The following is a 24,469-nucleotide window of genomic DNA, read 5'->3' as shown; positions in this document are numbered from 1 at the left end:
CTTCCATATTAAGTCATCAGATGACTTATTTTGCTGGAAGTTCTATATGCAAAAGAAACCATATCCACTGGTGGTTTTCATAAACTGAAAAGTGTGAACGGAACACTTTGGAAAATACATGGTCCACAACAGAAAAAAGAATATGAAACAACAGCAGATCTACACATCTTAAAAGTTTCATTCAGACAAACATATTTACATAATCAATACATGCCAAAATCATACATAAAAATTGTGGAATATTTATAACACTTCTAAATAACCGAAGATCAATGAAGAAACTGACAATGAAAACTTGTTTTTATTCTCATGAATGGTCTCACAACACACTGATATCATGAAAAGATTTTATAAGGACAAGAAGGCAGAAGCCACACCAATAAAAAATTTAATAACACTTCTAAATGGGAGAAAAAGAAAGGGAAGAGCAACAACCTGAAACGAATATTACTCACTGAACAACACAGCCATTGAGTTTTTGACAGGCACACACAAAGGAGAAAGAAAACTTGCTTAGCATAATTCCTTTGTCGACATACAGCACACACACACACACACACACACACACACACACACACACACACAAATGCATGACGCACAAACCTCTGACCCTACATTGTGACAGCTGGATGCACAATGCCGGGAGTGCAGTAGCGTGGGTAGAGGAGTGGGCAGCAGGAGGTAGGAAGGAGGGTTAGGAGTGGGTAGCTTACAGCTAAGAGGAAAGCAGCAGGTTTGCTGGCTTGGAACATGGGAAAGAGAGGTGGGAAATGGACAGGCTAGACATGTGATACACACGTACGAGAGCCAGTGGGGTGCGGAGCAGAATGAAGGTGACGTGGGTTGGGAGGAGACGATAGGACAGAAGAAGGGGAAGGAGAAGGGGAAACTTTGGTAGAGTGTGTGAGGGCAACGGGTTGAGGGAGATAGAGGCCAAGAGAGTTGCGGGAACAAAGGATGTGTTGCAAGTATAACTTCTACCTGCATAGTTCAGAAAAGCCAATGGTGGGTTCCACAAATGACTGTGTGAAACTTAGCTCTCTCTGTTCATCCACGAACCCTAGAAAGCAATAGGTACAAGCACCCAGGTAGATAATGTGATCCTTGACTTTCAGAAGGTATTCGATGAGTTCGACACTGTCACCTAATGAACGGAACATGAGTGTATGGAATATCAGACCAACTATGTGACTGGATTGAAGAGTTTCTAGCGAACAGAACACAGCATGTCACTTTGAATGCAGAGAAACGTTCAGACAGAAAAGTACCTTTGGGCGTGCCACAGGGGAGTGTATATGAGCATCACTTTTCACAAAAATGACGTCTTAGATATCATCACAAGTTCCACGAGGCTTTTCACTCTCAACAAATTTACCATATTGTGAATATATAGACAAAGTTCCATTATTATATGATTACACAATAGCAGAACAATCACTGGAAGTGGTTACTTCCATAAAACTGTAGTAGTGTGCATACAGGGTGGTTTGAAGTGGAATGATCACATAAAGTTAACTGCCAATAAGGCAGATGCCAGACAAATTCATTGGGAGAATCCTCAGGAAATGTAGCCTATCAACAGAGGAAGTAGCTTTCAAAATATTTGTTGACTATTGCTCATCAGCATGGGATCCAAACGGGATAGGGCTGATAGAGGAAACAGAAGATCCCAAGAGGGGAAGCATGTTTTGTTACAGGTTCATTTAGTAAGGGCGAAAGCATCACACAGATGATCAACTAACTCCAGTGCCAAATGCAGCAAGAGAGGCATCCTGCATCACGGTATGGTTTACTCTTAAAGTTTCGATTGTGTACATTCCCAGAAGGTGGCTTGTGGAGTATAGATGCAGATATAGATGCCAAATCCAGATGGCCCAGACTGTGAAGCAGCCACTGCACACTCATGTTGTGCTCAGCTGCATGCTCTGCTACTGACTGGTCCACTTTGCTCTTGGCCACAGTTGGGTGGTAGCCTTTTATTCTCATGACAGCCAGTTGGTTGTCATACCAGCATAAAAAGCTGTGCAGTGATGACAGCAGACCTGGTATATGATGGCTGCTTTCACAGGTGGCCCAGCCTCTGATGAGATAGGATAAGCCTGTGGCAGGACTGAAGTAGGAAGTGTCGAGTGGGTGATTAGGTAGTCTCGCACATAGGTCTTCCACAGAGATATGATCCCTGCTGTAAACCCTTGCCAGAAAATTTTTCATAGGTATGTGAACTACTCATTTTGAAGATAGTTAAGTTGCAAAATTTTATCGCATGACAATGGGAGAGGTGTGAAACTGAAATAATGGCACTAACCAAATATTTTGGAAACAGCAGGACACATTACCATATCAAATGTGACATACCATATGATGATCTCAACCACAAAGCAGAAAATGAACTGTGTGATAGCTGGGTCAATGGCATACGACCAAAAGAAGCTAAGCAGTACTTTAAAGTGCTAAAAACTGACACCTAAAATGCAAGATATCTACCCACATTAAACAAAACTATTATAATAATTTCTGAGAGGAGCTGTTGAGACTGCCTAGAGGGTTAATAGCCAATTAACCTTGTCACAGAAATTGTAATAGCACATTGTTTAAAATTCATATTATATTAACACAATGCTGAATATTCTTGCAAATAAATGCTTAAAAATAAAATAGCCACAATAATGAAAGTTTAAAAACTTGAAGGCTGCAAAACCTTAAGCTCTCTTCACTCGGACGTTAAAAAAATCTGTAAGCGGAGTGGTTTGAGTTTTGAGATACAGCTGTGTGAAATTGCACATTTTAAGCATTTCTGATTATGAACAGCAGAATAAAACAGGTCAAATATTCTGAACAAAAACCAATGTAAGCTCATCACGGGCCAAACCTGTAGATCTGGTTCTCATATTAAATCCTGCTTGGTTTGAAAATAAAGTATTTCAAGGCACTGGTGCATTAAGTTCTATGAAACAACACTTCTTTTTGTGCTATTGGGGGACTTAGGTTGATGCAGTGGTATGTATGGAAATATGAACCTCTCCATAAATTTTACTAAACCAGTGCCTGTGTACATTTCTAGTGATTTGTGCAGAAGTTTTAACCTGCCAGGAAGTTTCATATCAGCGCACACTCCGCTGCAGAGTGAAAATCTCATTCAGTTAAATCTTTGTCCGAGATGAACTCAGTGTATGGAGCAAACTAAGTTAGAAACACAAACATCTGTGAGTACCAGTAAGGAATGTATAAGTAATATATTTGGAAGTGTAATGGCTTCAAAATCCAGGCCTCTGTGCCTATTTTCCAGTCAGGCATGTAATTTTAACTACTCACAAATGCCAAGAATTTTCATTACATTTTGTATAGAAGGAAATTAATTTTTTAAAGACACCTCTTTGAAATGTTAAGTGCTCTTGAATCCACTGATGTCTGCACAACGTTCTTCAGGAATTTCTCCACTCAGCTCAGACAATATTTAACACTGTTAGTGGCGCTACCACGTGGCTGTCCATTTTCAGGGTAGGCTGGGAATGCTGAGAGATCACCGATCATCTCAGAAAGAATGTCACTGTCTTGTGCAAGAATGGCTTTAGTTACTTAACAGCAGGAAGTAACAGGTGAAAATCTTGAGCATCTGAACATTCATATGACTTTTTTTTAGAAACATGCAAGGAAACAAAAATACGCCATCTGAAATATGATAGCTCAAACCTATGAAGAATAAAAAAAGAAATGTAGCTCTCATAGTAAAATGCGAACTGATATTTAAAAAGGGAAAGCAATACAGTTGGTGAGTCAAGTATTCACTATTCTGATAAACAAGCAGAAAGGCAGCAGATTATCCAGAAAATACAAATAAGAAATTAAGCCACACAGAAAAACAGAAAAGTGAGTGAGTGAGAGAGAGAGAGAGAGAGAGAGAGAGAGAGAGAGAGAGAGAGAGAGAGAGAGAAGACTGTAACAATGGGTGAGTGCATACGGGCATCTTGTGTGGTTTATGTATGAGAATGTGTACTTAAATTAGAAAAAGAGTGGTAGCTTGAAAGATATAAAAGTGTGCAATGTTATGTTTATGTAAGCTCCAAACAACTATCAGTCATCTACGTGAGTCTGGTCATCTTTGCTTATTTTTACTTATTACAGGAGAAACACCCATACTTGTGATTAAATATAAAACAAAGCAGAAATAGAAACTCCAGAAAAAAAAAGGGGAGATGCAACAACAGCTTTTATTAACCCGCACAAAATATGGTAACTGAATGTGAGCAGTAATGAAGGAAGGAAAGATAGACAGGCATACTAAATTTGCATCATTTCACTACTTGAAATCAGTGCCTTTATATTTAACTGTGCATTAAACAATGGAAACTTCGGTCAGAATATCAACAATATCACTAAAAGATAGATATGTAGGTGATACGTTAAGTTTCAGACAGGAACAATGAAAAGACACTTACACATTAGCTTTTGGTCAAAGCCTTGTCAGAAAAGTGTGCACATGTGCCCACATGAACGCTCTCGTGCATGCGCGCGTGCGCGCACGCACACACACACATTCCCACAAGCAAATGCAAACCCTGTTTTCACTATGGAAGGAAAACTGTGTTGAAGGTTAGCCATACAAAATTTCTAGGTATTCATTTTCTGAAGTGGGAGGCATACCTAAACAATTAAATAAGAGACTGAATTCACTAGCTTCCGCTGTTAGGCTCCTCACTCAGAATAAAAGCTGCTCATCAGTGCTGATATGTACCATTGTAGTACACAGTTGCTACTTATGTACGGAATGATTTTTTGGGGGAACTTCACAAATTCTACAAAAACATTTAAAATACAGAAAAAGATTATCAGGGTGATAAAAAAGCCAAATGCAAGGATTCCTGTAGACCCCTTTCTAAAACTCTCTAAATATTGCCACTGCCTTGCTTGTATATATACAAAATATTAATTTTCACAGAAGGGAGCATCTTAAAAAAGGAACCTCCTCAAGGGACACCGCATTACAGTAGCACTGTCCGTGCAGGCGAGGCGGTTTGCCCACTGGTCCTTTTCACCTATCCCAAGCCTGTCCTTTTCCTGCCATCTCAAATAATAATAATAAAGGGTATGGGGGACTCTTAGACATAGGGAAACCAGTCGCCCTAGGGAAGTAAATCTTTAAAAGAAAATCGGGCAAGTCTAGAGGCTCTTAGGTGGCAGCCTCACCACTAGACAAGGCCAGTCACTGGCACTCCCAAAAACAAATGGTTAAAGAAACAGCAGAAAAGAACAGCCGGACGGACTCAAATATGACGACCTTTGGCATGAAAAGGACAATAAAAATAGGTTTTTGGAATATTAGATCATTGAGAGAAGCCAGCAGACTGAAACAAGTTACAAAGGAGATGACGAGTTACAGGTTGACATTCTCGGACTTGGTAAGGTGAGATGGCTAGATTTTGGAGAAATCCAAACACAAGATGGATAAACCTTTTTATACTTTGGACCCGCTGGACGGGATGCAGAGCACAGAAATGGAGTTGGTCTTTTGTTAACCAAAGGAGCAAAAAAGAGCCTTATGGAATGGGAAACAGTTTCAGAAAGACGTTTTAAGACAAACATTTGAAATATCACAGTCATCCAATGCTATGCTCTTTCAGAAACGAGAGGGGGTGAGAGAGGGGGTGAGGGAGGGGGGAGGGAGGGGGGAGGGAGGGGGGAGGGGAGAGGGAGGGAGAGGGAGGGAGGGAGGGAGAGGGAGGGAGAGGGAGGGAGAGGGAGGGAGAGGGAGGGGAGAGGGAGGGAGGGAGAGGGAGGGAGGGAGAGGGAGGGAGGGAGAGGGAGGGAGGGAGAGGGAGGGAGGGAGAGGGAGGGAGGGGAGGGAGGGAGGGGAGGGAGGGAGGGAGGGGAGGGAGGGAGGGAGGGAGGGAGAGGGAGGGAGGGAGAGGGAGGAGGAGAGGGAGGGAGGGAGAGGGAGGGAGGGAGAGGGAGGGAGGGAGGGGAGGAGGGAGAGGGAGGGAGGGAGAGGGAGGGAGGGAGAGGGAGGAGGAGGGAGGGAGGGAGAGGGAGGGAGAGGAGGGAGGGGAGGGAGGGAGAGGGAGGGAGAGGGAGGGAGGGAGGAGAGGGAGGGAGAGGGAGGGAGGGAGGGAGAGGGAGGGAGAGGGAGGAGAGGGAGGGAGAGGGAGGAGGGGAGGGAGAGGGAGGGAGAGGGAGGGAGAGGGAGGGAGAGGGAGGGAGAGGGAGGGAGAGGGAGGGAGAGGGAGGGAGAGGGAGGGAGAGGGAGGAGAGGGAGGGAGAGGGAGGGAGAGGGAGGGAGAGGGAGGGAGAGGGAGGGAGAGGGAGGGAGAGGGAGGGAGAGGGAGGGAGAGGGAGGGAGAGGGAGGGAGAGGGAGGGAGAGGGAGGGAGAGGGAGGGAGAGGGAGGGAGAGGGAGGGAGAGGGAGGGAGAGGAGGGAGAGGGAGGAGAGGGAGGGAGAGGGAGGGAGAGGGAGGAGAGGGAGGGAGAGGGAGGGAGAGGGAGGGAGAGGGAGGGAGAGGGAGGGAGAGGGAGGGAGAGGGAGGGAGAGGGAGGGAGAGGGAGGGAGAGGGAGGGAGAGGGAGGGAGAGGGAGGGAGAGGGAGGGAGAGGGAGGGAGAGGGAGGGAGAGGGAGGGAGAGGGAGGGAGAGGGAGGGAGAGGGAGGGAGAGGGAGGGAGAGGGAGGGAGAGGGAGGGAGAGTGTTAGTTTTACATCTCCTAAAGTGACAGCATTAAAAGTACCAGTAAGAGAGCCATCTTGATTATTGTGGGAGACCTAAATGCAAAAGTCAGAAAGCACAATTACGGCCTAGAGCATGTAAAGGGATTCTATGGTATTGGAAAAATGAATGAAAATGAGGATATGTTTTCAAATTTCTGTGCCAGTCACGATTTGGTGATTGGAGGTTATTATTCCCACAAAAGAATTGCCATAAGGTTACATGGGTATCACCTGATCACCGAACGGAAAACTAAATTGATCATATAGCACTAAGCAAAAAATTTAGAAGAACGCTGATGAACGTGAGAAATAAACATGGGGCTGATATTGGCAGTGATCACCACTTTATTGTTGCAAAGTTTAGACTAAAAATCTTGGCTACAAATAGAAAGTTCAAACAAAAGAACAAAAAATATGATGAGAGAAAACAGCAAAACAAGAATCTTTCTGTACTGAGCTAAAGAACCGCTACAAGGCACTCCAAGAAGCACAGCAAAATGATGAGAATAGTGTTGATGACAGATAGACTTAGATTAAGGACGTCTGTTGCAATGTGAACAAACAGCTCCTTGGCCTTAAAAACCATTTGAAAAAAGATTGGATGTCTGAGCTTACACGGAATTTGATCAGCTGTAGTAAGGAGATTAAAGCAAAATTAAATATGAGTAAAACAAGACAGCAGAAACTCTAATACAAGTAGAGTATGCAGCTACTGACTCTCAAAGAAGAGTGTCAGGAAGGATAAGAGAAAGTGGATGGATGAGCAAGCTCAGAGCAGAGACAGCTGCAGTAAGGGGTGATGCAAAAGAGCTGTACCGCATCACTAGAATGCTGTCCAAAAACGGTTTCAACAAGAACAGACATGTTAAAAGCAAGGAGGGTCGACTGTTGACAGAAGAAGACCAACTTAGAAGATGGAGAGAACATTTTTCTGAAGTCTTAAACAGAGAACAACCTGAAGAGAGGGAGGCAATAGAATTTTCCAGATGCCAGTGACAGAATCAATGTAAACACACCAACTAAGACTGAATTTAACATAGCTCTCAAAGCAAGTAAAGAACAGGAAGGCTCCAGGAATGGATAATATTGCACCTGCGGTGCTAAAAGCAGACATTGACACCACTGTAAATCTACTGCATCCATTGTTTGAGAAGATATTGTCAGAAGAGAAAATACCAAAGGACTGGAAAGAAGGGCTGATTACAAAGGTGCCAAAGAAAGGGGCATTACCAACTGTAATAATTGGCAAGGCATCACCTTCCTATCTGTACAAAGTAAAGTATTCTGTAGATTGATGCTAAATCATATCAAGAACTCGGTCGAGGCATGACTGAGAAAAGAGCAAGCTGGGTTTAGAGAGCTCCGAAGTTGTGTCGATCTCGTCAATACACTGCATATAATACTTGAACAGAGTGCAGAATGGCAGAACACACTATCTTACATGTATTGATTTTGAAAAGGCATTTGACTCTCTTAATAGGAGAGTTATGTGGCATACCTTGGAAGAATAAGGAATACCATCAAAGGTAATAAATATTATTAAAGCCATGTATCATGGCTGCTACACAATGGGAAACTTACTGAATACATCCAAATAAATGCTGGGGTGAGGCAGGGAGGAATTCTGTCCCTACCTCGTTCTTGTTGGTACTGGACAGCATAATGAAAAGAGTTGTTGATGGTATGAAAAGAGGTATTCAGCGGGGAATGCAAACCAGGCTTGAAGACCATGACTTTGCTGATGATATCTGTCTGCTCTCGCTAGGATTGCGTGACATGGAAGAAAAGTTGGAAAGACTTAAAGTAGTAGTTGTTGTGGTCTTCAGTCTTGAGACTGGTTTGATGCAGCCCTCCATGCTACTCTATCCTGTGCAAGCCTCTTCATCTCCCAGCACCTACTGCAGCCTACATCCTTCTGAATCTGCTTAGTGTATTCATCTCTTGGTCTCCCTCTACGATTTTTACCCTCCACGTTGCCCACCAATACTAAATTGGTGATCCCTTGATGACTCAGAACATGTCCTACCAACCAATCCCTTCTTCTAGTCATTGTGCCACAAACTCCTCTTCTCCCCAATTCTATTCAATACCTCCTCATTAGTTATGTGATCTACCCATCTAATCATCAGCATTCTTCTCTAGCACCACATTTCGAAAGCTTCTGTTCTCTTCTTGCCTAAACTATTTATCGTCCACGTTTCACTTCCATACATGGCTACACTCCATACAAATACTTTCAGAAACGACTTCCTGACACTTAAATCTATACTCGATGTTAACAAACTTCTCTTCTTCAGAAACGCTTTCCCTGCCATTGCCAGTCTACATTTAATATCCTCTCTACTTCAACCATCATCAGTTATTTTGCTCCCCAAATAGCAAAACTCATCTACTACTTTAAGTGTCTCATTTCCTAACCTAATTCCCTCAGTATCACCCGATTTAATTCGACTACATTACATTATCCTTGTTTTGCTTTTGTTGGTGTTCATCTTATATCCTCCTTTCAAGACACTGTCCATTCCGTTCAACTGCTCTTCCAAGTCCTTTGCTGTCTCTGACAGAATTACAATGTTATCAGCGAACATCCAAGTTTTTATTTCTTCTCCATGGATTTTAATGCCTGCTCCGAACTTTTCTTTTGTTTCTTTTACTGCTTGCTCAATATACAGATTGAATAGCATCGGGGAGAGGCTACAACCCTGTCTCACTCCCTTCCCAATCACTGCTTCCCTTTCATGTCCCTCAACTCTTCCTCAACTCTCATAACTGCCATCTGGTTCTGTACAAATTGTAAATAGCCTTTCACTGCCTGTTTTTTACCCCTGCCACCTTCAGAATTTGAAAGAGAGTATTCCAATCAACATTGTCAAAAGCTTTCTCTATGTCTACAAATGCTAGAAATGTAGGTTTGCCTTTCCTTAACCTTTCTTCTAAGACAAGTCGTAGGGTCAGTATTGCCTCACGTGTTCCAACATTTCTACGGAATCCAAACTGATCTTCCCCGAGGTCACCTTCTACAAGTTTTTCCATTCATCTGTAAAGAATTAGCGTTAGTATTTTGCAGCTGTGACTTACTAAACTGATAGTTCGGTAATTTTCACATCTGTCAACACTTGCTTTCTTTGGGATTGGAATTATTATATTCTTCTTGAAGTCTGATGGTATTTCACCTGTCTCATACATCTTGCTCACCAGATGGTAGAGTTTTGTCAGGACTGGTTCTCCCAAGGCTGTCAGTAGTTCTAATGGAATGTTGTCTACTCCCGGGGCCTTGTTTTGACTTAGGTCTTTCAGTGCTCTGTCAAACTTTCATCTTCATCTACATCCTCTTCCATTTCCACAATATTGTCTTCAAGAACATCACCCCTGTTTAGACCCTCTATATACTCCTTCCACCTTTCTGCTTGCCATACTTTGCTTAGAACTAGGTTTCTATCTGAGCTCTTGATATTCATGCAAGTGGTTATCTTTTCTCCAAAGGTCTCTTTAATTTTCCTGTAGGCAGTATCTATCTTACCCCTAGTGAGATAGCCTCTACATCCTTACATTTGTCCTCTAGCCATCCCTGCTTAGCCATTTTGCACTTCCTGTCAATATTATTTTTGAGACGTTTGTATTCCTTTTTGCCTGCATTATTGTATTTTTCTCCTCTCATCAATTTAATTCAGTACCTCTTCTGTTACCCAAGGATTTCTACTAGCCTTCGTCTTTTTACCTACCTGATCCTCTGCTACCTTCACTGTTTCATCCCTCAAAGCTACCCACTCTTCTTCTACTGTATTTCTCTCCCCCATTGCTGTCAGCTGTTCCCTTATGCTCTTCCTGAAGCTCTCTACAACCTCTGGTTCTTTCAGTTTATCCAGGTCCCATCTCCTCAATTTCCCACTTTTTTGCAGTTTCTTCAGTTTTCATCTACAGTTCATAACCAATAGATTGTGGTCAGCATCCACATCTGCCCCTGGAAATGTCTTACAATTTAAAACCTGGTTCCTAAATCTGTCTTACCATTATTTAATCTGAAACCTTCTAGTATCTCCAGGGTTCTTCCATGTATACAACCTTCTTTCATGATTCTTGAACCAAGTGTTAGCTATGATTAAGTTATGCTCTGTGCAAAATTCTAACAGGTGGCTTCCTCTCATTTCTTAGCCCTAACACATATTCACCTACTAAGTTTCCTTCTCTTCCTTTTCCTACTGTTAAATTCCAGTCACCCATGACTATTAAATTTTCATCTCCCTTCACTACCTAAATAATTTCTTTTATCTCATCATACATTTTATCAATTTCTTCTTCATCTGCAGACCTAGTTGGCATATAAACTTGTACTCCTGTAGTAGGCGTGGGCTTCGTGTCTATCTTGGCCACTATAATGTGTTCACTATGCTGTTTGTAGTAGCTTATCCGCACTCCTATTTTATTATTCATTATTAAACCTACTCCTGCGTTACCCCTATTTGATTTTGTATTTATAACCCTGTATTCACCTGACCAAAAGTCTTGTTCCTCCTGCCACCGAACTTCACTAATTCCCACTATATCTAACTTTAACCTATCCATTTCCTTTTTTAAATTTTCTAACCTACCTGCCCGATTAAGGAATCGGGCATTCCACGCTACGATCTGTAGAATGCCAGTTTTCTTTTTCCTGATAACAATGTCCTCTTGAGTGGTCCCCGCCCGGAGATCCGAATGGGGGACTATTTTACCTGCGGAATATTTTACCCAAGAGGACGCCATCATCATTTAATCATACAGTAAAGCTGCATGCCCTCAGGAAAAATTATGGCTGTAGTTTCCCCTTGCTTTCAGCCGTTCGCAGTACCACAACTGCAAGGCCGTTTTGGTTAGTGTTACAAGGCCAGATCAGTCAATCATCCAGACTGTTGCCCCTGCAACTACTGAAAAGGCTGCTGCCCCTCTTCAGGAACCACACGTTTGTCTGGCCTCTCAACAGATACCCCTCCGTTGTGGTTGCACCTACAGTACGGCTATCTGTATCGTTGAGGCATGCAAGCCTCCCCACCAATGGCAAGGTCCATGGTTCATGGGATGAAGCAGAAATTGCAGGACTTAAAATAAATGTTCAGAAAACTAAGGAAATGAGAATGTGATCCTAAAACAAGCGAAGCTAACGGTGTATAGAAAGGAACTGGAACAAGTAGACTCCTTTGTATATCTAGGCAGTACTGTCTGTAAAGATGAGGGGCCGAGAAGGATGTAAAAAGCCGAATATGGAAGGTAAATGGAGCCTTTGTACAACTGTACTCTGTCTGGCATAATAAGAACATCTCAAGATGAACCAAACTGCACTTGTTCAATAGCAACATGAAGTCAGTCAGTCCTGTATAGTTGCGAAACATGGAAGGTAACAAACATGATTGTAAACCAGCTGCAAGTCTTCATAAACCCGTGTCTTTGGCGAATTATAAATGTGGCCAGATGTTATATCAAATGACAAATTGTGGGAGATAACAAACCAGCGACCAATCCGTGAACAAATAAAGGAAAGAAAATGGAGGTGGATTGGTCACACAATATGCAAACAAGGAGCTGTTGAAAAGGCAGCACTGAATTGGAACCCACAAGGAACACGTAGACATGGCCGCCAAAAAAAAGACATGGAAAAGAATGGTGGAAGAGGAAGCTCTGAAAGCTGGTAAAACATGGAGTGCACTGAAATGTTTGGCTGCCAATGGAACCAGATGGAAGGTCTTTACTGCTACCCTATGGTCCAACAGGAACAACAGGGAATAAGTCAAATTAAAAAAGGAAAATCTCTTCAGACACAACTATGATCAACGCACATATGAAACTAGACAGAACACGAACCTACACATGAACACAGTAAATACAAACTTATGGAAAACAGAAGTGTATCATATTGGAGCTAAGTTATATAACCATTTGCCTTCTTACCTAAAAGGAATACCAACATTAAATGCATTTAAAATAAAGTTAAACAGTTCTTGCTTGACCACTGTTTCTATCTTTTGTCCGAATTTATGGAACAATGTAATAAGTAAACCTCGTTTACCAAGTTTTACTAATTGTCAGTTCATAATATAGTTTAAGTTGTGCTCATCATGTAATTTCACTTAATAACTGCTATTATCACATGTAGAAGGAATGTGGCACACCGACCTATATTAGTATGCATTTTGATTATGTCAAAACTGTAGTCAAAATGACTATTATGCAACTTAATGTGTCACCCTCAAACTGGTAATACAAAGTTTCAGGACTCAGTCCTTCAATGGATTATGTTCTGTTCTCTTTCTGTTGCTGCTGGCAAAAATGTGGTCACTGTCTCGTTGAATGTGTGGTAGATACATAAAAAGCACAATGAATTGTGGTTCAAATTTCACTTTAGTCTCTGTAGTGTCTCATAAAAAATTGTTTTTAGAGTTGAGCATGAGAGAGGCATATTACCCCATTCAAACTTTAATAGGAAAGAATTAAGCTTAGAATTTGTTTGATCTTGAAGAAAAACTTAAGCTGCAATAAATCAGACAACAGAAATATGGAGTGTAGGCATCTATTTCATATGCAGCAAAATTTAAACAGAGGATCAGATGCTAAAGAAGACTAACAGATCAAACAGTGATAGATGCCAAAGGAACCTGTTGCAGAGAAGAGTTAGTGTAGTGAATATAACTGGAAATAGCACTGGCTACTTTTGTGAAGAAAAAGAATGGAAGCAGGAATAAGAAACAGACAACAATACTCCACATTATCTGCTGCAGACAACATGATCAATGAGTTGTCAATGAACAAAGATCTATTTGTCATGTTCAATGCTACTTTTATTTACAAAAAAAATAATGCCAATTTATACATTACACAGATAGCTTGCCAATCATACTCTAATAGAGAGAGAACTTGTTCTTTTCAAACATCAGACTACTAATGAACTCTGTCAGCGAAAAAAACTGAGGTTTCACGATTTACCATCTCCAAGATTTTTTTTACCTAATTTAATCTCCCAATTTTCACTAATAAGAATCTCTCTAAAAAGCAATTAAATTTTCACTGCTGGTAAACTGATAAAGCATATTCTGATCACATAATGAAGGTTTTCCAAAACTGCCGTCTTAACTGCTGGTGAGTTTTCTGGGTTCTGTGGTAGGAACCCTTTAAATTTTTTTTTTTTGTGCCTGACATTTCTTCCAGAGCTGTTTTGAACATCTTCAAAGATGCTCCTGGTTGTTCTGAGTCTTGAACAAGACAATCAAGAACACCTCCAAAGATGTCCAAGGCAGTTGTGGACAAAACACCAGGATTCAAAAAGTTTCACATACCATGACAATATTAACTGAAAATTTATTAGCACTTTTGGAAATAGCAAAATTAAATCAAAGAAAGATACACCCAAAACCGAACACATCACTTACATGGTTTGTGCTGGCACTGATGTTCATGAATCTGCTTATTTAGATTAGGAGTGTTCTGTGATATCCCCAAAAACACACTGACAACAGTATTTTCTCCTCCTCAACTCCACCACCTACTCTCTTTCCCATCAATTATTGACATTATATTAATTTTAAACCCAATACAGCCAACTTCAAAGGGTGAACACTCCCAATAGTTCAAGTTTATAACAGCATATGCTCATATGGTGTCCTAGGACTAATTCCACAACACACATTAAAAATATTTAACACTACTTACTAATGAAGTAGACAAAGAAAAATCTGTAAATTACATTTGAACCTGATTTATATGGATTCAAGGGAAAGAAAAGAACACTTGTAATTCAGAATTACTTAGAATTGGATATAAATACAGTAATACAAATCATATTTTTTGCTAGGAAAAAAAAGACACATACAATTGGCCTACAGGTGTACACTTTACAAACAACGAATATACTGTACCATATTAAATGAAAAACTGATATTCAGTCATACTTTAGAGAAATTAGATACTGTATTGTAATTTAGCACTGTGCCCTGTGCAATCAACAAATGTACAGTTTTAAAGAGAAAATACGTTATTTTTAACTTGAACCTGCTTTAAAGAAATCAGATAATTTGGCTTGAATCACTTTTGGCATATTAAGTATATACACCTCATTTTGAAAAATTATTAATGAATTCTGAGCTTTTTCACTATTACTTTTCACCCTGATGTAATGCCTATACACACTAATTGCACTTAACACTTCACTCAGTTTAGGTGTCCCACGATTCAAGTTGTCATCTCCAACTCTGTCACTTTAAGTTGGTCCACCTTCCCGATCTTCACCACACACAACTGGCGCACATTAGCAATTATCTACTCATCCTGTAGTTCTGCACACATGGTGAGATTATCATCAAAATGTACAAAACTGCCGAAATCTGCATCCTCCAGTACAGCTATCTCATTACCAGACACAACTTCACCGTCACCACCATCAATCTCTTCCAGTAAGATACCAGCTTTATGGAAACAGTTGTTGATTGAGAAGGATGATACTAGCTGCCAGACAGCCAAAATAAATTAAATGTAGAAAGTTAATGAAGAGAGTTTCGTTTCCTGCATCAGTCAGAGCTATCACATATTGAACCAGCTGTAGAATACTGGTACAGTTTGGAGATAAAAATTCCACTCTTAACATTTTCCAAAACTACTTAGGATGGATGTGCTGCACATCTATCAGAAGAATGACCCTCTTTTTTCTTTATCATTCTGATGTCCAGTTTCTTAACCACTGTTCCATTAAAAAGCTTAATCACCCATATCTTTACACCTTCAAAACACCTCGGATTCTCGTATTTTCCTATCACACATGGGGAAGCTTGTCAGACAGATCTACATTTGAGGCAAGAAGACCTGTCATCTAATTTTACTTTTCTTCCCTCCATGGCATAAGTCACTGTTATCAGCTAAAGTTTTATTAGGAAGCAGCTTATAGAATATACTGGTCACATCACAGTTATTTATTTTTTGAGGTTTATAATCCCTTAAGATACCCAGCAGAACCACAGTTTTCTATTCGCTGGAAATTTTTCTCCCTATGATTCCATGATAATTTTTAAATCCTTGTAACCATCCTGATGAAGCACTGAAATCAGCAGTCATATTCATACTTCCAGCTAAATCTAACACCTTTGGTTTCAGCATTGCCACTGATCGGCAGAGCAGCAGCCTATTTTTGCTGGAACTGTATAAAAAGTGCCTTTTCCAAATCTACGCACCTCCCTTCTTGCTGACAAAAGCACTTCGTTGACTTTGGACCCAATTTAAAAAATTCATTCAAAATACTGTTTCTTTTGCTAATGACTGTACATAGTGTAGTATAGGTATTGCTAAGTCCGAAGCAATTTCAGATTCTGTTTTGTGTGTATTAACATCCGCCTCCCATATGAATTTTACTTTCTGATCTAGTGTAACTTTTCCTTTTTCTGTTCTCCATGGGTGATTGAAAGCAAATGAATGATACAAAAGAAATTCTTGTACTGAAAAGAGTGCCTGGATGTGTGTGTGTGTGTGTGTGTGTGTGTGTGTGTGTGTGTGTGTGTGTGTGTGTGTTTCCATGCCGCTGGCTCTGGTTAACTGTGTGCCTGACCCTTGTCTCTGCAGCACCACCCACTATCTGTACTGTCAATTAAGTTATACAAAATATCACAGGGCTTCTTTCCAAACAGCACTCATTACAATTATGCAAAACTCAATTTATTTCACTGGAATTTGTTACGTATAACAGCAAATTATGTAAAAATGTATTACATACAAATAAATGCTTATGTAACGTTTTTAAACTATATTTTGTCAAGACTGACAAAACTTTACAGATAAATAAGAATTACACAGGACAGTGTTCCTTATAAATCAGGTTCAACTGTATTGAAATAAAATAAATTTTTAATGTACACATTTTTAAATCAGATTAAAAAAAATTCTCCTAGTACCACACACATTGTCCTGAAACTTTGTGCTTGTGCATTTTTAATAGCTATGACAACAATTGTAAGACTGACAATGAAAAATGACAGGTACATACAATAGACAATAGTTAGCAGGTGAACTATTCATGCATCAATTATGTATTGTAGGTGCCCCACATTTTTCATAATAAATCTTACAAAATTCGTCACAGCTATTAAAAATTCACATGCACAAATTTTCGGGACTGTCTGACTGGTGTTATGAATCTTTACAGGATCAGGAGAAATTTTATAATATTTTGTCCCATTCAAAGTTGTGTTATATTCCAAATTTATCTATTTTTTGTCTTACGTGTGTAATATTTCTCAATGGATTTGAAATTCTGGTATTTTGATGAGATCATTTATACCCCCTCCCTCCCCCAAAACACACACACACACACACACACACACACACACACACACACACACACACAAAGCCTACCCATAGTTTTCCCATGTACATGCATGTTGTAACATCTCCTCTTCCTCCCTCTGTCTGCTCAGCCATCCCCCTCTGCCTGCATATAGCCTGGAATGCATTCTGGTACTAACTGCACAACATGCCAGTCTTCCAGAGCACCAGAGCAGTCGAGTTTTCAGGCATTACCAATCTTTTTCACAACCCCCCCTCCCCCCCAACACCCCATAAACCAAGAAGGAAGTGATCTATGTTTAAAATTTCAAGTCACTAGCTCATTGGGAATTTGTTTAAAATCAACTGCAAAGTTTGTACACTACAGACAGACAGACAGACAAGACAGTGACCTAATAAAACATATAAAAAACTGATAAAAATCAGAGTAATGTACACGAAACCAAATCCACCACTGCGCATTGTACAGACAGTGTTTCGTTGCAAAAACATTAGTAAATGATTAATATCTTGCTGAAAATCTCTTCTGCTAGCAAATAAATGATTTGTGGAAATTTTAGTAATAAAAAGCACTACAGTTCGCAAACTTATTTGTAATTCCAGCTTCGGTCCATACAACCATCTCTAAACGAGACTCCAGATTATATGTGGAGCTGGTTCATGGGAATGCTGTGTAGCACCAGATGGCACCTGTCAAGCACTGCATAACACTTTCAGCTGCTGGCCCGAAGATGGTCATACAGAGAGAAACCAGTTACCAGAAGAAAATATAAATAATTTACTGCGATCACTGTGGTTGCTCTATGGCATAAAAAATTAATGGTTCTTTGAAATGAACAGATAATAGAAATGACAACATTTTCTGCCTGGAATGTTATGAGATATATATGTTTGCAACGGTGATTTTAGCTATTGTGCCATTACCAAGCAAAAACTAACAATTACGAATGGATAATACACACATCAAAGAATGTTTTGCATCACCTTGACTCCGAGATTTCTGGAACCTGTACAGTAAATTGGAATAGAGATCAACATATACATCATTTCTGCCCTTCTTATTGCTCATGAAAACCACACATTGCATGTTGTACCATCATACAGAGAGACCTTCAGAGGTGGTGGTCCACACTGCTGTACACACAGGTACCTCTAATACCCAGTACCATGTCCTCTTGCATTGATGCATGCCTGTATTTGTCGTGGCATATCACTTACAAGTTCATCAAGGCACTGTTGGTCCAGATTGTCCCACTCCTAAATGGTGATTCGATGTAGATCCCTCGGAGTGGTTGGTGCGTTGTGTCATCCATAAACAGTCCTTTTCAATCCATCCCAGGCATCTCCCAAGGGTCCGTGCCTGGAGAACATGCTGGCCACCCAAGTCGTCGTTATCCTTAAGGAAGTCATTCACAAGTCGTGCACGATGGGGGCACGAATTGTCCATGAAGACTAATGCCTCGCCATATGCTGCTGATATGGTTGCACTATTGGTTGGAGGATGGCATTCACAAATCATACATACATTCATTCATTCATTCATTCATTCATTCATTCATTACGGCGCCTTCCATGACCACCAGCGCGGTACGGCAGCCCCGCATAATGCCACCCCAAAGCAGCAGGGAGCCTCCACCTTTCTGCACTCGCTTGACAGTGTGTCTACGGCGTCAAGACTGACCGGGCTGCCTCCAAACAAGTCTCCGATGATTGTCTTGTTGAAGGCATATGCGACACTCATCAGTGAAGAGAACGTGATACCAATTCAAAGCGGTCCATTCGGTATGTTGTTGGGCCCATCTGTACCGCGCTGCACGGTGTCGTGGTTGCAAAGATGGATCTCACTGTGGACATTGGGAGTGAAGGTGCACATCACGCAGCCTACTGCGCACAGTGAGTCTTAACACAACGTCCTGTGACTGCACGAAAAGCATTATTCAACATGGTGGCGTTGCTGTAGGGTTTCTCCGAGCCATAATCCGTAGGTAGCGGTCATCCACTGCAGTAGTAACCCTTGGGCAGCCTGAGCGAGGCACATCATCGGCAGTTCTTGTCTCTCTGTATCTCCTTCACGTCCGAACAACATCCCTTTGGTTCACTCTGAGACGCCTGGACACTTCCCTTGTTGAGAGCCCTTCCTGGCATAAAGTAACAATGCAGACAGAATATAACAGCGGTATTGATCGTCTGGGCATGGTGAAATAAAGATACAGGCCGTGCACCTCCTTCCTGGTGGAATGACGAACTGTTCGGCTGTCGGATCCCCTCTGTCTAATAGGCACTGCTCATGCATGTTTGTTTACATCTTTGCGTGGGTTTAGTGGCATCTCTGAACACTCAAAGGGACTGTGTCTGTGATACAATATCCATAGTCAACATCTATCTTCAGGAGTTCTGGGAACTTGGGTGATGCAAAATTTTTTTGTTTGTGTATTTTAGAACTATTACAGTAACACTGTTACCGAGTTGTACTAAATGAACAATATGCTCCACACCGGACTCAAATCTCTAATAAGAAGAGATTAATCAACACTAAAGTAAATTTTTTTATCAATCACTTTTTCACAGCAACGAGGAAACTACTGAGTTTTTATCACAATGCATTTCTTCTTGCAATTAAAAGTTCAGTAAATTTTAAAGAAATGGATACTGTTCACGTCTTGTCACTGTAACATGCAATTTCAGTTCTATTTCGCAACCTGTTGTGCACCAACAGTTCCCTGCAGTCAGTTTATTCCTGTAACTATCGTGCCTCCACACATCAATCTTGACTGGGGCTGAATGTAAATTCTTGTTTGATATTATTTATTTCTTTACTAATAGTTAACCAAGGCAGACTGCAGAGTGCACGGTCTTTCTACTACAGACATAGTGCCACTATTCCAACTTGGAAGCTGCGATATTTTCAGCAGCAAGTGTGCCGTGTGCTCTTGACTGCAGTCCTTTACTCAGATATATTAGTCAAATATGACAATGTATTTTCCATTGTTTGATTTAATCAAATATGATATAAGAGTGGAAAGTGAAGTAAGTTGTGGTTGGCAACAAAAAATAAGAATGAATTATTTATTTGTAGGGTTATTTTCTTGTAACATCATGTTTCTAACCGGCTGCAAGAAACCTGAGAAAAAAATCTGTGGCAAGACACCCCCAGCAAGTTTATCAATTCGCAGAAAAAGTGCAGTAATGAAAACTATTTTAAAGGTTTCAGTGTTACAATGTTGTACACGGTACCTATTACCTGAGTAATAAGTTCCAAAAACCAATTTCGTGATTGGAATGGGAACATTAAACTATTACCCAGATTAAGAGTGTACAATTGCTATGAAATGAATGGCACAATAGCTGAAATTATGATTGTAAATAAATAAAATAGTTAATTTAATATCAGTCCATGTGGAACAATTTGTCATTCCTAAAATACTAGCATTTCTAAAATGCTACATGACATCAGACAGAAGTAAACATAAAGCATCTGACTGATAAATCAGATCTTGGTTGTGCTCTTCTCAAAAGTAGCAAGAAGCAATACTTTTAAATTGTACATGTATGAGTGTAAACCTACATTTTAATACTGCAGTTTTTTTATACTAGTAATTTACTATTTTGAGTGAAAGTTTGCTTTGATCTTAAATGTGATTTCAAACAAATAAAAACTTGCAAAATAACTTACAAATGTTTCCTGCTCTGCTCAGTCTATGAATTATCATTAATGTAGGACATAATTCAATCTGTCTAAGTGGTAAACTCCATGAGAAAACCCACAAGCCCACTTGTCTAACAGATCACAGCCATTACTTCCCACAACAAAAAAATTTAACAACAGATTTTGTGCCTAACACCACAGCTTTCAGAAACTTGTGACTTTAACTGCCACAAGCACAAACAGATTGTTGTAATTTAAAAGAAGTGAAAAAGATGGCACTTTCTACCATGTCCTGCATGTTACCTGACAGCATAGCTGTTATGGAGAGAATCTCATTGGAGCAGTTGTGCTGACAGCTCGCTATCAACATCTTCGCCAGCTGAGGATCCAGAGGAAATTCTGCCATGACCGCACCCAAATCTGTCAAGTTGCCGTCGTCATCCAATGCAGCCAGATAATTTAACAGCTCCAATGCACGCATTAAGGTTTCTGGAGCTGTACCAGAAAGTTAAAGAAAATTTTAAAAAACAACATGCAACAGTGAAAGACAAAGGAATAACTATACTGCTTCCATGGTTGACTCAGCGAAGTAAGGAAAGACTCGGACACAGACTGCACTACAGAAGGTACAAGCAAATGTATATCTAGCATTCCAGTTATTACCAGCGAATCATGGAAGTTTTAAATATCTTCAAAAACCACAAACTAAAAACTGGATTCTTTACATCTAACATATAACAAAAAAATGATATAAAAAATGTGTAATCAGGACCAATATTCAGATTTGAAGAAAGTGAAACAGTTCATTTCCTCAGATGCTTTGGGAGTATACTTACACAGAAACCCTTAAATAAAAAATAAAAAAATTAAAAAAATAAAAAACCACCAACCTCCCGGCCTCAACCATCGTTAGTCATGGTCCTCACCCATCCAGCACTTTCCCTGTTCCCATTCCAGCACTACACAGTCGTCATTCCACCACCACACCCAGTCTTTTTATTTCTCTCCATACCCGCTACTTCCCTCCCCCTCCCCACCTCTCCCCGTCCTTCAGTCTAACATGCAGCACTTCACTGTCCGCCACCCCCATCATACTATACCTCCCCCTCCCCGCTCCAGCCTCCTCCTTATCCCCACACAGTCGCCACTCCCATCATGCACTGGTGCCGCTGCTTGCAGTGTGGTTTCAGTTCCCTAACACTGCAGTTGTGTGTGTGTGTGTGTGTGTGTGTGTGTGTGTGTTGTTGTTGTTGTTGTTGTTGTTGTTGAAGGCCAATAGCCGAAATCTTTAATTGTGTAAGTCTTTTTTTGAGCTTATCTGTGACTCAGCATCACCGCTATATGGGGAGTAGCAACTTTCCTTCTCATAATATTGTTACATTCCATCCTAGATTTTCCATTGTTTGGTAAATGAAAACAGAAATGTACCAAGATAAATGTCATTGCAAAAATGTATAAGCAAACAATGATAAAGTTTATAAGATAAATGTCCTCTGTATGCAAGTATATCGTACTCATGCATGGGCTTGTTGTCTATATATAGAAATATTGTCAGACCTTGTCAAACAATAGAGAACACAGGATGGAATGTAACAATATTATGAAAAGGGAAGTCACCACTCACCATACTGTGCCGCAAATAAAACTTTCGGCCATTAAGGCCTTCATAAAAATATACAACACACACACACACACACACACACACACACACACACACACAGTCTCCGGCAACTGAAGCCACATTGCGGGCAGCAGCACCACTGCATGATGGGAGTGGCGATTGGGTGGGGGCAAGGAGGAGGCTGGGTCAGGGAGGGATAGTAGAGTAGGGGTGGCAGAGAGTGAAGTGCTGCTGGGGGCACGCAAGGATGAGGTGGAGAGGGGAGGGCAGCTAAGTGCAGGTTAGACGGAGGGCAGGGGAGAGGGGTAGGGGACATGGAGAGAAGTAAAAATACTGGGTGTGGTAGTGGACTGAAGGCTGTGTATCACTGGAATGGGAAATGAGAAGGAGCTGGATGGGTGAGAACAATGACTAAGGATGGTTGAGGCCAGGAGAGTTACGGGAACGTAGAATATATTTCAGGGAGGGTTCCCACCGGCTAAATTAAGAAAATCTGGTGTTTGGTGGGAAGGATCCATATGGCACATGCAGTGAAGCAGTCACTGAAATGAAGGCTATCATATTCGGCAGCGTGCTCAGCAACAATTCCTTATTGGCCACACTGTCAGTGGCCATTCATGCGGACAGACATCTTGTTGGTTGTCATGCCCACATAAAATTTAGTACAGTGGTTGCAGCTTAGGTTGTAGATCTAGGTTTATTACAGGGGTATGAGCCATGCGGTAAGGGGTTGGGAGCAGGGGTTGTGCAGGGATGGACAAGTATACTGTGTAGGTTCGATGGATGGTGGAATACCACTGTCGGTGGGGTGGAAATGATAGTGGGCAGGACATTTCTCATTTCAGGGCATGACCAGTGATAGTCAAAACCTTAGCAGAGAATGTAATTTGGTTGCTGCAGTCCTGTGTGGGACTTGAATTACGAGGGGAATACTCCTATGTGGCCAGATGGTGGGACTTTGGGAGGTGGTGGGAGACTGGAAAGATAAGGCAGGAGAGATTTATTTTTGTACAAGGTTGGGAGGATAATGCAGTTTGTGAAGGCTTCTGTGGGAGCCTTGGTATACATCAAGAGGGACCGCTTGTCACTGCAAACAGGATGACGATGGTTGGATAGGCTTTATGAAAGGGAATTCCTGGTATGGAATGGATGGCAGCTGTCGAAGTGGAAGTATTGCTGATCGTTCGTAGGTTTGTATGGAAGGAGGTACTGATGTAGCCATCTTTGAGGTGGACGTAAACATCTGGGAAGGTGGCTTGTTGGGCTGAATAGAACCAGGTAAAATGAATGGGGGAGAAGTAGTTGAGGTTCTGGAGGAATGTGGATAGGATGTCCTCACCCCTGATCCAGATCACAAAGATGTCTTCAATGAATCTGAAACAGGTGGAGGGTTTAGGATTATGAGTGTTTAGGAAGGTTTGCTCTAGATGGCCCAAAAATAGGTTGGCATAGGATGGTGCCATGCTGGTGCCCATAGCCGTACCCTGGATTTGTTTGTAGATAATGCCTTCAAAGGAGAGATAATTGTGGCTGGGGATAGAGTTGCTTATAGAGACAAGAACGAAGGTGGTTGGTTTGGAATCTGTTGGGTGTTGGTAAAGGTAGTGTTCAATAATGGTAAGCCATTCGCATCAGGGATGTTAGTGTAAAGGTACAGGAACTGTGGAGAATCAGTGGAGGAAATGGTTGTATCTTTTACATAGGACGGTAAGTTCCAGCTATTCTCTCATTGAGGGCACATTAACTGGCAACAATAGGGCATCCTAGGCGATTGGGTTTAGAAGGTAGGAGTGCGGTAAGTGGTTGAGTAGAGAGATGGACTCTGGGGTGAGGTCCTGGGTGGGACCAAGGATTTGACGAGTGACTGGAGATCCTGTTGGTTTTCTGGAATGGGGGTCACTGTGGCAAGGTTTGTAGGTTGATGTATCTGAGAGCTGGAAGAGTCCTTCTGCCAGGTAATCCTTGCACAACAGTGGTGGTGCCATTGTCCGCAGGGTAGGATTAGTTTTTAGATGGTAGAGTGCGGTTCTTTCAGCAGGTGTAAGGTTTATTTGCTTGTTGAGGGATTTTGGGAAATGATGGTGAGGCAAGGTTCGAGGTTAAGAAGTTCTGTAAAGTTAACAGGGGGTGATTTGGGAGGAATGGAGGTGGATCACAGATGGATGGAGGAGTGAAAAGAGTTAGGCACGGTTCAACATTGGTCTTTGGTTGTGTC

General features: G+C 41.2%; 1 protein-coding gene across 1 annotated transcript in view; it reads right to left on the bottom strand.

The window, feature by feature from the left end:
• LOC126094536 (putative pre-mRNA-splicing factor ATP-dependent RNA helicase PRP1) overlaps positions 1-24,469 on the bottom strand; it is a 95,354-nt gene that overhangs the window by 14,164 nt on the left and 56,721 nt on the right. The window contains exon 10 of the mRNA XM_049908965.1: positions 20,937-21,128. Within this exon, the coding sequence (XP_049764922.1) occupies positions 20,937-21,128 (192 nt within the window). The remainder of the gene's footprint in view (positions 1-20,936; positions 21,129-24,469) is intronic.

The sequence above is a fragment of the Schistocerca cancellata genome, chromosome 1 (assembly GCF_023864275.1).
Source record: "Schistocerca cancellata isolate TAMUIC-IGC-003103 chromosome 1, iqSchCanc2.1, whole genome shotgun sequence".
NCBI classification, from domain to species: Eukaryota; Metazoa; Arthropoda; class Insecta; order Orthoptera; family Acrididae; genus Schistocerca; species Schistocerca cancellata.
The sequence above is the reverse complement of the archived record's forward strand: the minus strand, read 5'-3'. Positions and strand labels throughout refer to the sequence as shown.